The 12,612-nt window shown below is 47.8% G+C and overlaps 1 protein-coding gene across 4 annotated transcripts in view; it reads right to left on the bottom strand.

Moving 5' to 3' along the window:
* The window catches only part of GRAP2 (GRB2 related adaptor protein 2), a 66,064-nt gene that overhangs the window by 17,167 nt on the left and 36,285 nt on the right, over window positions 1-12,612 (bottom strand). For all 4 annotated transcript variants that reach the window (XM_060656279.3, XM_060656277.3, XM_060656281.3 and 1 more), the window contains one exon: window positions 1,513-1,604. In XM_060656279.3, coding sequence (XP_060512262.3) covers window positions 1,513-1,604 — 92 coding nt within the window. The remainder of the gene's footprint in view (window positions 1-1,512; window positions 1,605-12,612) is intronic.

Raw genomic sequence — 12,612 nt, 5'->3', positions numbered from 1 at the left:
GAATAGGAAACTCTTGAGCAAGATATTGGGTTCTGTTCGCAATGGGAGATGAGGGGTGGGAGTTGGCCCGTTGGCCTCTCTTGAGCGAGGACCCTGTATAGCGGTTGATAATCACATGGTCACAATATCCCAGAGAGAAGGGAGGGACTGCTCACCGTGTGGCAGATGCCTCTGTGACCTTGGTAAGATCCCACAGAAGTGAAGGTCGCCTCTTCCTGGGTGGGCGGCCCAGGTGACGTTTTGACCTTGAGAAGCTCCAGCATAGAAGGCACACCCTTCACAGCTATATTACTAGAGCTTGCAAGGTGAGAGCGGTTAGAAGGATGAATACTGGGGGTGTTCAAGTCCCAAACCAAGTGACTTTCTGAGTCACCCCGTCACGTACTGACAAGGCTCTCACTACGGCAAATATACTTCTTAGGGGCGAGACACTGGTGGCCTCAGTGTTGCTGTGCAGGCTGAGAAGGCCCATGTCGGCTGCTGAGGAGTAGGAATCAGGATTTCTGAGGGTGCTCTGTGGCCAGGCCGGTGCTGGGCGGGGGGGTGGGCATTAGCGTCACAGACTCCCCAAATGGCCTGCAGAAGGGCTTCTGCTTTTGCTCAAAATCGGGGTTAAGATGTGAAGCCCACAAGTGTGATGCATGGAATGTGGAAGTCCAAGGCCACTTTGTCTCTGCACGTAGCCACAACAACTCAAGTGTGGGTGTTAGGCAGGTTTTAAGGCATCTCCGAGCGGCCGGGGTGTGCATGGCCTCCATTGGCCCACGTCTGTTCCAGTCATCTTTTCCCGGCTGTCTCCAGCCTGCACCCTCGGTTGAGTTTTGGCGACACTGAACCTCACAGTGCTCACTGAAGCCATGTGGGCTTGCTTACATCTGAGCTTCCGGTAAGCGTCCAGCCACGTTCCCTGCATTCCCCGGCCACAGGTGTTCCCATCTCTCGAGTGGGATCCCTTGTTCCCTCACCTGTGCTCCCTGAGCACTTAGACGAGAACATCTGTAAGAGCCCTTTGGATGGATTTCTTTCCCTCTCCAGACCACAAGTATCTCAGGACAAGGATGGTGACTTATTTCCATCATGTACCCTGGTAACTGGCACCCGAGAGCTCAGAAGGAACCCTTTTGATTGAGGTGAATTTCTCTTTTTTGAAAGAAACCACATGCAGTTCTGAAGAAACAAAGGCATGGGGGGAGCACCTGGATGGCTCAGTGGGTGAAGCATCTGACTCTTGACTTCGGCTCAGGTCGTGATCTCACATTGTGTGAGTTTGAGCCCCACAGCCGGCTCTGCACTGTCAGTGTGGAGCCTGCTTGGGATTCTCTCTCTCTCTCTTTTTCTCTCTGCCCCTCATCCACTCGTTCTCTCTCTCTCTCTCTCTCTCCCTCAAAATAAACAAATAAACTTAAAAAAGAAAAGAAAAGAAACAAAGCCATGGCTTGTTCGATGAACACAGTGACCAGACCAGAGTAACCCAAACTCCCCCGCGGCTCCCCGGGGCCCCACGTCACCTACCTTCAGAACATCTCCGGTGTGAAAGCTCAGCTCATCCTCGCCGGAGGCGGTGAAGTCAAACTTGGCAATGGCTTCCATGTTGCGATGGGAAGCTGGAAGAGAGGTAGTGTGTTTATTGTGCCTTTCTGTCCAGGGAAGGGCTCAGAGCAGCGGGCACCTAGCAGTCTTAGCAGGTGGTAGGCGCTTGGCCGAAGGTCTCCGGGCCTGAGAGGAAGACCCAGGTTCGCAGGGAGGGCTTTTGTTTTTGTGGACTCGCTGCCGGAGGGAGCCTGTGGGATCTGCCTCCCGTCGTTCCCTGAATCCCCAAGCTCCAGGAGCGGGGAAATGAAGGCCAGCAGCGCCTTCCCCTTTCTCCTCCCTTTGCCTGCCCGGCCTGTCACCATCTCTGGGGCATCTCTGTTCCTGGTTGATAAGGATGGAAGATTCACTATCATCTCTCACTTGGGGCCCGAGGGGCTGGAAAGACTGTTCTGTAAACATCGTCCTGAGGCTGTCCCTTGGCAGCTATGTTTAACCGGGCGGTGTTAATTAGACAGATGCCATTTTCTCTTTTACATCTGAATCATTTAAGAGAATTAGGCAGCATCGGCCAGTGGGGAACTTAGCATCCTTCCACATGGCTTGAGAGTGGAAAACATTCTGGCTTTAGAGTCAGGGGACTCGATTAGTCAGATTCCTTATTGCATTATTATAGTGTAAGCCAAGCACATTTTGAAAGATACCGTTATAATACCTCTGAATTGAGTTAAAATGCCCCCACCCCCAGTAATACGCAAGGCCTGTGCAAAATAAGAAAGTTAGCCTACGAATGAAGTACAGTTGTTGTTGTTTTAGGAGACAGGGGGGATGTCATAGAGCAGAGTCCTGGTTTTGTTGGTGAATAGCTGTATGTTCTTGTGTAATAACTAAACCTCTTGGAGTCTCAGTTTCCTTATCTGTAAAGTGGAGATCATAATATTGAACTAATAACCATGTGAGATTAAATTCAACAATAGACGCGGGGTGCCTGGGTGGCTCAGTCGATTAAGCGTCCGACTTCGTCTCAGGTCATGATCTCACAGCTCATGAGTTTGAGCCCCACATCGGGCTCTGTGCCGACAGCTCGGAGCCTGGAGCCTACTTCTGATTCTGTGTCTCCCTCTCTTTCTGCCTCTCCCCCGTTCGCATTCTCTCTCTGTCAAAAATAAATAACCATGAAAAAAATTTAAAAAAAATAAATTAAACAATAGACACAAAATGTTGCATGAGATAAAACTAGGTAGTCTTTCTGTCTTTAAAATAATTGTATTTGAATGAATTTATCCTCAGCAAAGGGAGCCTGGCCAAAAAGAGCTCAAAAACAGAAAAGACAGAAGAGTTTTCTTCTGATTTCTCCCATCTTTTATGAACTTTCCTCTTTGGAATTTGATGCCTATTCTCCAAGACCTGCAAGTCCTTTGTTTCTGTGCTAAGACAGTTCGCTGTTGGGACAGTCTTGGAAGCTGTTGTTTGGCATTTACGTTTGTCAGAATGTGCCAAAGTCTGAACCCCTTTACGTCAGTGAACTCACACCTAATGACTTTCAGTGACCAGTCAACCAGGACCACAATCACCCTCTCTGTGGGAATTTCCACCCAAGTGACAAGATTTAGGTGACTAAGGAAGGTGGCTGCCCGGTGGGGAGGGTGCGGCACGCAGAGATCAGGGGATTAAAGCCACTGCCACAGTGATGGCAGCCAAGTGACCCGTTTCTCTGACTTTCCACATTTGTTTGGTCTTCCAAAGGTAATTTGTAGAGATGACGATTACCCATCTGAAAGATAGATATTGGGCAAAAAAATATTTCAGGAGCCCAAGCAAAATGTCATAGTTAACTGTGTGCCAAAATTTATCCCCCCCCCCCCCACACACAAAGATATATACTTTTTGTATCCTTTCTTCAGGATCTGTCCATCTAAGGCAAATTAAAGTTGTGACCTAGGATGGCCCGCTCAACAGGAAGGAGTATTCTGCCCTCCTTAGTGAGTGCTAAATGCTTTTGCTGATTTGCTTCACCCCGTGGCTTTAACATGAAAAGCCTCCCCTAATTAAGGCCTTGCTTTGAGTTTGCAGGGAGATGTGGTGTCTGTGGGTCACCCTCATGGTATTGACACAGATACTGGTCACCTCAGGAGATCAAGTGTCAGGTGAATGGTCCTGAAATCCAAGATCCCATTTCTATGCAAATTTACCTTAATAAGCAGGATGGAGACAAGGGGAGGGCAAATGCTAAACATATTAGAAAGTCACATAAATTAGGGATGCAAAAAATATCCAAGGCATGCTCTAGATATGACCTTGAGCTTGGGAAGATCTTTCCTATGTTACATGGAACTCGGATCCGGCCTGGGTGCTTGGACCAGGCTGGCCGTGAGTAACTTCCGTGAGGAGGTGAGGCAGCGTTGCTCCTGAAGCACCAGCTCTCTCTCTGCCTTCCCCCCGGGGCCCATAACAGAACTCCCCAGCTTATAATATTAATCCTGGCTCTGAAAACCCAATGAAACCAGGCCCACTCTTAATGAGATCACTTTGAAAAAATTTGTTTGCCTCCCATTTCCATTTGTGAAATGAAATCTGTTCAGATGCTCTTTGGTAGGAGGGAGACGTTCAGCGGGGAGTGGGGGAGTGTTCTAGTCTCGTTGAAATCACGGCGTTTTGCAATTTCTCCCCTTGCATTTACTGCTCCCTGCTTCCCTAATAGCAGGGCCACCCCCCCAGGGCTTGGGCTTCTGTTTGGTCATAAAAATGCATGGAAATTTATATCCCATTTGTCTGTACCCATTAGTATTAACTTCGAAAACTTTTGAATTACCACCAGGGAAGAAGAACACTGAACTACCATATTTTGCTCCGTGTTCGTCCATTTGTTTTATAGTCAGTACCTTCCACCAACGCATGATGCATCGATTGATGCTGGCCACCTCGGGAATTCAAGAACGCAATGGAGCCTTCTAGCTACTGTGTGCAGTTACCGTGCTCCTGACCTCAGGGGGAGATGGAGAGAGAGACATCTCTTTAAAGAACCTCACAGACAGATTAAATGTGCGTTTCCTTCCAGCGCTGAGCTTCAGAGAGCTGAGCTTCCTGCTGGAGAATGTGAACTTGAGGTGACAGTTTCCGGAGGCAGTCAAGCCACCTCCATCAGCTTCCCCCACCCACCGCAAGCCCGTTGACGACGCCGTTTGCCCAGGAATCCTGCCTCAGAACCATGCAGGGCTCCTGCCCTTAATGCTGGCTCTGCCTCTCACCCTCCCTCTGTGTCTCTCTCACTTTGCCCCTTTATGGATTGCGCACAATATCCATTAGCAGCTCCGTGACACAGATCCACGCCATTTGGCGGCACAGGACTTCCCCACGCATGATTTTCTCTGCCCTTGCATTTCCATTTAGGCTTCTTTTACCACCAAAACACCCGAAAAACATCCAGGCTTAGATACCAGGAATGTATGTCCACTTCTAAGATAGAGTCACCACAGAGGATGAAAACAAAAGCCACAAGACGGCTCTTTAAAAGAGCCGCCCTGTGAAATCCAGATTAATTGGATGTGTTCAGAAACACGTAGTTACTGTCGAGATGGTACCAGGCAAGAAACTTCTTGAAAGATTTCAGCTCCTCCTAAGTTGGCTATGAATAGCCGCGGCTTCCGCTTTATGCATCTCTTAAAAAGAGCAATTGCATAACACCGCAAAGCTGCTGGAAGATTCAGGCTCAGGACCCGAAGAAAGAAGGAACTGGGTCCTATACTGAACTGGCAACACCACTTCCTATTTTGTTGGGGGAGAACTCTAATTTAAATATGATATGACTTGCACTTGTAATTCAGTTAAGCTAATGTGTTCTTTTTTTTTTTTAAAGAGAGAAACATTGCTCCTTCTAAATATTGTGATTTTTATTAATTTGCATCTTGTGTATGAAACGAAGCGATAGAATAGTGATGAGTTTACACGTGAGGACTTTAACCGCAGTTACCAACAGGAGGTTGGCTAAAAACGTAAAATTCTCCCGGCGGGTTAATTTCACGTCATGCAGAGACTTGGAACCCACGGCATTCCTTCTATTTGTCAGGCAAAGCCCCTCTTGGAGACAATGAGAAGGTAACGCAGAACGCTTACTCTCCCCGCTGAATTGGCAAGGTCAGCTCCATTACTTTTCAGCAGTAAGAAACCTTACACTACCAGGAAAAAAAAAAAAAAGATTATAGCTAAGCCTCACGGTACACAATAGATATGTTCTCGGAAAGTTATTAGGAATAGAGTATTTGTAAGTGGAATCATATTAGCATGCATTATAGAGGCTCGCTCCATAAAGCAACCCCATGGTGAATCCCTTTACAAAATGAAAAGGAAAATTTGTTATGCAAATAACTGCTTTTACCTTATCTGTTTTAAATGCTGGGTTTTCTTGTGTTGAGTCTTAAAACAGAGCACACCTGTAGATCTTCCGACACCTCCCACCGTGGGTTAAATGTTAGTTTCCCCTCTTCTTAAGTCCCAGAACGCTTTTTAAAAGCCTCTCCTATTGATATGTAACATTTCACCTTGGAGTATAGAGTAGCAGTCGGCAAACCTTTTCTGGAAGGACCGGAGAGTAAATATTTTGGGCTCTGCGGCCCATACAGTCTCTGCCACAACCACTCAGTCGTGCAGTTGTAGCCCCGAAGGCAGCCTGAGAGAACAGTAAGGAATGGGTGTAGCTGGGTTCCAATAAAACTTCGAACACCGAAGCTTGAATTTCATATACTTTTTATATGCCACAAAGTATTCTTCTTCTCCTGATTTTTTCTCCCATTTGCGAATGTGAAAACCATCTTGGCTCATGGGCAAACACATGTGATGGGTGGAATTTGGCCTACAGGCTATACGTTGTGGACCCCGGGTACAGGTGTTTATATGTACATCCTACTTCCCCTAATAGTTTGTAAACTTCTGGAGGGGAAGAGTTGTAGCTTAGTGGACAGAGTGTGGGCTTAGGAGTAGATGGGCCTGGATTTAAGTCTGAGAGGTGTCACTCATTTTCCCAGCGTCCTGTTTATCCATTAGCCAGGAGTAACCGCATTGACTCCAGAGGGGTGTTAATGCGTATAAAGACGCCGGCACACAGTAGGCGTTCAATAAATGGTAGGAGTGGTTGCTGTCGTTTACCCTCAGATTCCCTACCGTATCGAACCGGTGCTTAGTAGGCACCTGGGAAACGCTGAGTGAATGAAAACGCGATCAGCAACCTGCCCTCAGAATTATAACTGTAATTGATTTCCTTGGGGAAGGGGCAGCAGACAGAGGACCCATTTACAAGGATCAATTAATTTTCCACTCGAAGGTGCCCTGACTTCTCGGCAAACTCAGCCGCAGATAATAAAACATACTCCCACACTAGAGGTCTGATTTATTTAATCCAATAGAGGGCAATGGTGCACCCCAAACCGTGGATTCCATCCCGTAAATTTTTTTTTTTTTCATCTTGAGTGCCCGCAGTCTTTATCTAGGCAGGTTTGGTGATTGTCCTCATTGTCTCCTGTGTGTTTTAAGGCGTGTAAACTTTAACATTTCAACGAGTTGCAAGCCCCTACAGCACATGAGTTACTTTGCCGGGAAAGAGCTAGAAGCCATCTGCGATTCCTGGCTCTCTGACACTTAAATTCCCTGAGTTTCCTGGAAAGGTGTTTCTGCTCCTCTCGGAGTGACTAGACCCTCACTCCCGCTTTTGAGTCTAGGTTAATGATTTGTGTTGGAACCCCTACGGTGTGTTTTTCTTTCATCTGAACTCTAGAGCTGTGTTTGGAGACTTTTTGCCTTAGTTGCCTTTTCTTGGGCGTTAGACGTCGGACCAGGACACTGAGAAAGGTCATAGATGGCCCTTCCTGAAAACGTGTAGGCTTAGGATGGACAACTACCTTAGGATTCACCTGCTGGTTATTGCTTAAATATTCTCCTAGGGACCCACATCCATCTCTTTTGGAGAAGAAAGTGAGAAAAAGGAAAGAAAAAGGCTGAGCCTGGCCAAGAGATCAAGGGCTGGCCTTTCCTCAGTTGGGGCTTTCAAATGACAGTTTTGCTCTATTCTAAACCAGCGGAAGCCCTGCTTACAGAATACCTCTTAATCAGCTGGCCATGTTGAAGATGTTAGCCTTCTCGCTGAAGGTCTAACAAGGCGTACGTATTTCTTTACTGTGCCTGCTCTTGAATTACTTCTAACTCATCTTCTGGAGCCTTTAAAATAGAAACCCTCAAATCCTATTCTAGTAAGATCCTCCTTCTGGTTTCTCTGGAGATTCGGATCTGTGGCCACGTGTAGAGGCTAAGTGGGAGTTGAGGCAGCACCAAGCTTGCAGATAGATAGCCATGTCCTTGGGAATGGCCGTCAGGGGCCTCTGCTTTCAAGGATTTACGACCAACAGCTCCCATGCTTATCTAGACCTCCCCAGCCAGGGACGCAGGACCATTCCTCTTTAGGTTCAGGATCTCAGGGGAATAAACAGCCTTCTCTGGAGGACCTGGCCTGTTTCCACAGGTGTTCTCTCTAAGGGACATAAACATTTCGGACTTTACGGCAACCAGAGTAAGCAAAGACAAGTGAAATACACTCCACCAAACCATTTCTGGCTAGTTGGCTGAGATTTTAGTACTCTCTAAGAGCCTCCATTTTAAATGATTTTGCACACATGAGACGTTCTTATTTTCCTCTTGTCCCTAGGTGACTCATTATTTCCCCCTCCAAAGCCCTAGGAAGGCACAAATCCCCCCCGCATGACCGGCAGGGAGCTAGAGGGGACCTCCACGGCCCGTCCGAGAACATTAATTCCTCGGTGGTTGATCTGCTGACGCAAGTCTTGAAGACGCAAGGAAGTGGCTCAGGAAGAACCCCCAGGGTGTGCTCCGTCTTCCCTGCAGGTGTGTTTCCTATGTGACAACCATCCTCTGGCTGTTTCACCTCGGCTGGAAGCAGCCACAGGGCTGTCTCTGATGACAGGTAACTCACGGGCAGCGGGTCCTGGAGCGAGAGATGAGACATGGGCGGGAGAGGTGTGCCGTTCTCTCCTCCCCGTCTGGGACAGCATTCTGTTACCCCCTCAGCAAGGCTGGCTTCACCCACCCTGACCTTGGGATGCTCTCTACCAGTGCACCTCCTGTAGACCCTCTGCCAACCTCTTAGGGTCTCAGTCCACCCTTTGGCCTTGCCTTGAGATGGCTCCCTATTTTCCATGGGAAAATATTTCCCATGGGAACCATCTCCTCAGCTTGTTTTTAGTTTTGGGAGCCAAATAAATATATTTCAAAGATGTGCAGACAAACCTGACACAACTGGAGAGTCCCTCTAAATCCCTTATATCCTTATTTAATCAAATTGCTGTTCTGTAGGTCCCTGCCTGTCACTGTGGATTAGGGAGATTTCACTGGTCTCAAGGATGTTTTCCTCCTTTTTAATTAGCTCCTCTTTTCCTGCTTAAGGTTTTTTTTTTTTTTGGTTTTGGGTGGGGAGGGAGGGCGAGGGGAAGGGAGGAGAAGGTGGAGACAAATCAGGAGAGTGTCCCTGTGCATGTCCCCTCCCCTCCCCTGCTCTTCCTTCTGGTTATTTATTAGCCTACTCTTCTGTAATCCACACCAGTCTGGCCTATCAAACTTAACTTTCTTTTCTTTTTTAAGATTTTATTTTTAAGCAATCTCTCCATCCAGTGGGAGGCTTGAACTCACAACCCCGAGATCAAGAATTGCGTGCCCCACCGACGGAGCCAGCTGGGTGCCCCTCTTATTTATTGATTGATTGATTGATTGATTGATTGATTGATTTTCCAAGTTCAAAGCACGTCACATAAAATTTCACTCGCCCTCCACCTTTTTGTAAGAAAAAATCCTTTTCTTTAAGCGTAATGTCTACGTTCTATCAAACTCAAGCAAATCCTATTCTCTTTTTCCTAACTTGCCATTCTCTGCAAGGCAAGATTGCCAGCAACAGTGGAGAGGCACAGACCTGGCTGTCAGAGAGAGACCTGGTTTCAGATCTGTTTGGCCGCTTCCTTGCTTGCTGGGAAAACTTACCCCCCCACCCCCGCCCCCCCGCCTCAGGTTCTGCATCAAGAATTCAGATAATAATCCTCATTCCCAGTGTTGCCAGGGATAGGCTCATCCTTGGCATTCGACAGTTCAGTGTCTCTTTCTCCCATCATTTTGCATCTCACCTATCTACTTCCCTTTCTTTTTTTTTATTAAAATTTTTTAAAGGTTTATTTATTTTTCAGAGACAGAGAGGCAGAGCGTGAGTGGGGGAGGGGCAGAGAGAGAGAGACACAGAATCCGAAACAGGCTCCAGGCTCTGAGCTGTCAGCACAGAGCCCGACGCGGGGCTCGAACTCACAGATGGTGAGATCATGTCCTGAGCTCAACCGACTGAGCCACCCAGGCGCCCCTCTACTTCCCTTTCTTGTAAACAGTCTCCAAACCGTTTTTAGAAATCCACCAAGCCTATGCCACGGTCCAGCTTCTTAAATCTCTGTTTTTGTTCACTTAACCCCAGGTGAGCGCTAGCTTCTCTCTACTCCCTATGGAGTCCTGGCTCCAGCAACAGCAGAAGGTACGACACAACGTCCTGTAATCAAGACAATCCCGTAAGTAAAGAGAAGAGACAGCCCAAACCAAAGGGAAGTGGCGAAATGGAAGGCTGAGAAACAGAAGACTGATTTGGTTTCTAAACTTTGCCCTCTGCCCGGAGCTCAGTGACTGCACTGCTATCTGTAAAGGAAGCCCCAGGACAGCCACACAGGGAGCTCACGCAGACCGTGCCTCACCCAAGTCTAGAGACCAGAACCGGCTGAGACTAAGTTCCATGTATCCATTGTGTCTACCATGGGCCAAGGGCCTCACCTGCACTTTGCTACATTAATATGATTATGGTCATTATTCCTAGTGCTACCCGACCGCCACTCCCATTTCATAGCTGGGAAACTGAGGGGGGCGATTACCGTGCAAGTCTGCTGGCTGGCGAGGCTGTGCTCTGTTTCCTTCACCGCGGTGCCTCTGCCGGTCCTAGCAAACCTGGAAAGTCCTGCACTAGTTCAGGGTAATTACCAACGAGCTCAGGGCCCCCCCAGACCTTCCTGGGTGGCTGTCCTTCAGCCAAGAAATTGATGGGAGCAATTCTCACACACCCGCAAAATTCAAGCCCGTTATTTCTGCCGCCTCCCGAGGCTGAGCTATCACTTGCTGTTTCCTTGTTTTATCCTGATTGTTCCCTAAAGCAATAACAATTGTCTACAGAAACACCGTGAATCCCGCTGGCAAAATCCAAACAAGAATGGAGCATGAAAGATACCTGCCCCCCAGAATCAGAAATTATTCCACGAGCCCTACAAGAAGGGCAGGAGGGGGGTGGTGGTGGATGTGAGTGGCGGGCAGCGAAGAGACAGACAGACATTTTACAAATCCCCAGGCTTCTCCTTTCTCCCCAACTCCCCCTTCACTTCCTAATTTCTATTCACATCATGATTTCTCTTCAAACGTATCACCGGCATTTTATGGTGCCTTCATGTTCCCTTTTCCTTCTCTTCCCGTCTGTTCACTTCATGTTTGTGTTTATCGATTTGGGCTCTGAACGCTTGGCTCATTTGTCATATATTTGAAAACCTCCGTCTTCTGGCCCTGTCGTCGCCACGGTTGCAACATCGCTCCCAAATGCTATCAGTCCGCGCTCAGCACCCTCTCTCCTTTCCCTCAGTCTGCACTCGGCGCTACCTTAATTCTTATTTGGGCAAAGCACAAAAGCAGAGAGTCGATGACTGTGTGGTCACAAGTGCTTTAATCTTCTTGTCACTTTTACTTATATTCCCAAGCCCCTATTTATTATTGGAATACGGGTCATTTTTTAATTCGCTGGTCTCAAAGCTTGCAAAAGTGGACATTAACCTGTATAACAGTTTACTTTGCTTCATTTGATAAGTCTATCCCTCAAAAGTTGGAGGTACCTACATTTCTACATACCCAGTCGCCCCATAAAGGCACTAAAAAGCTGCCAGTAGGAGGGATGCTAATGCGCCTTACTTCCATCCGATGAATAGTCAACAATTATTCTTATCTTTTTTGGAAATGTAGGTCATAATTTGAGTTTGCTTGAACTGAGGAACGCCTGTATTTGCTTTGCTTCAAGTAGTCTCTTTCTTTTTAACTGCTAGTTTTGATGCCCTAACCCTCAGACTCTCAAAGTTGGACGCGACCCGGTCTCTCTCTAATTTATTGAGATGACAGAGAATGGGCAGAGGGGAGGTTGAATTGGAAACAGTGTGGTGCATTGGTTATATTGGAGCAAATGTCTCACTGTAATTTTCAGTTTGAATCCTTCCCTAAGGAGAAAAAAACCAAAAGGAATGTATAAAGATGACGCTCTCAAGTCTCAAAATCTTGTGACTGTCCCTGGGTCCTCCACCACCCTCCGGGTGACTGGGCTCAGGCTCCTGGCTCTTCCGGTCATTTCCTTCAGGTAACACCACCATCTGTCAGTGCTCTTCTCAAAATGCGTGACATAGGTTTGAGCCCAGTATTTAAGGAAATGGTCTCAGCCCGGCTGAGCGGAAGGACACGTTTGATCCCTGCAGCCGCACGACAGAGCTTTAACCACAGAAGTCTTCTGTGACACCGCTGGCCGTCGGGGTTCCACAGCAAACCAGGAGGACAAAAGCACCAGGGTCCCCCAGCGTGAAGAGGGGCCACACCAGGCCTCTCCACTTGTGATTCTGCGAGAGGCTTTTGGGAGCCAAAACGTGAGGTTCAAACGTCATCTTTTTGGCTTAGATCTTGTTTGGGGCCTCGCCACTGGCCAGGTCTTCAGTCCATCGCCATTGTCTGGGCACGGATTTATATTCCCCCACTCTGGCTTCTCTCCCGACTCTTTCCGTACAAGCAAGCTTAATGCCTCTGTGGCCTCTACTCTGTAATAAATGGAACACAGGCTTTGGAGTCAAGAACAGCTGGGCGAGGGTCCTGCTCCTTCCTTCACCAGCTGTGTGATCGCAGGCAAACTGGTGATCTCCGAGCTCAATTTCTTACTGAATGACTCCCTCCAGGTTGACACGAACGTATTCATCGACGCACTCTGAG

Source organism: Panthera onca, chromosome B4 (assembly GCF_046562875.1).
Source record: "Panthera onca isolate mPanOnc1 chromosome B4, mPanOnc1 haplotype 2, whole genome shotgun sequence".
In the NCBI taxonomy this organism is placed as follows: Eukaryota; Metazoa; Chordata; class Mammalia; order Carnivora; family Felidae; genus Panthera; species Panthera onca.
The sequence above is the reverse complement of the archived record's forward strand: the minus strand, read 5'-3'. Positions and strand labels throughout refer to the sequence as shown.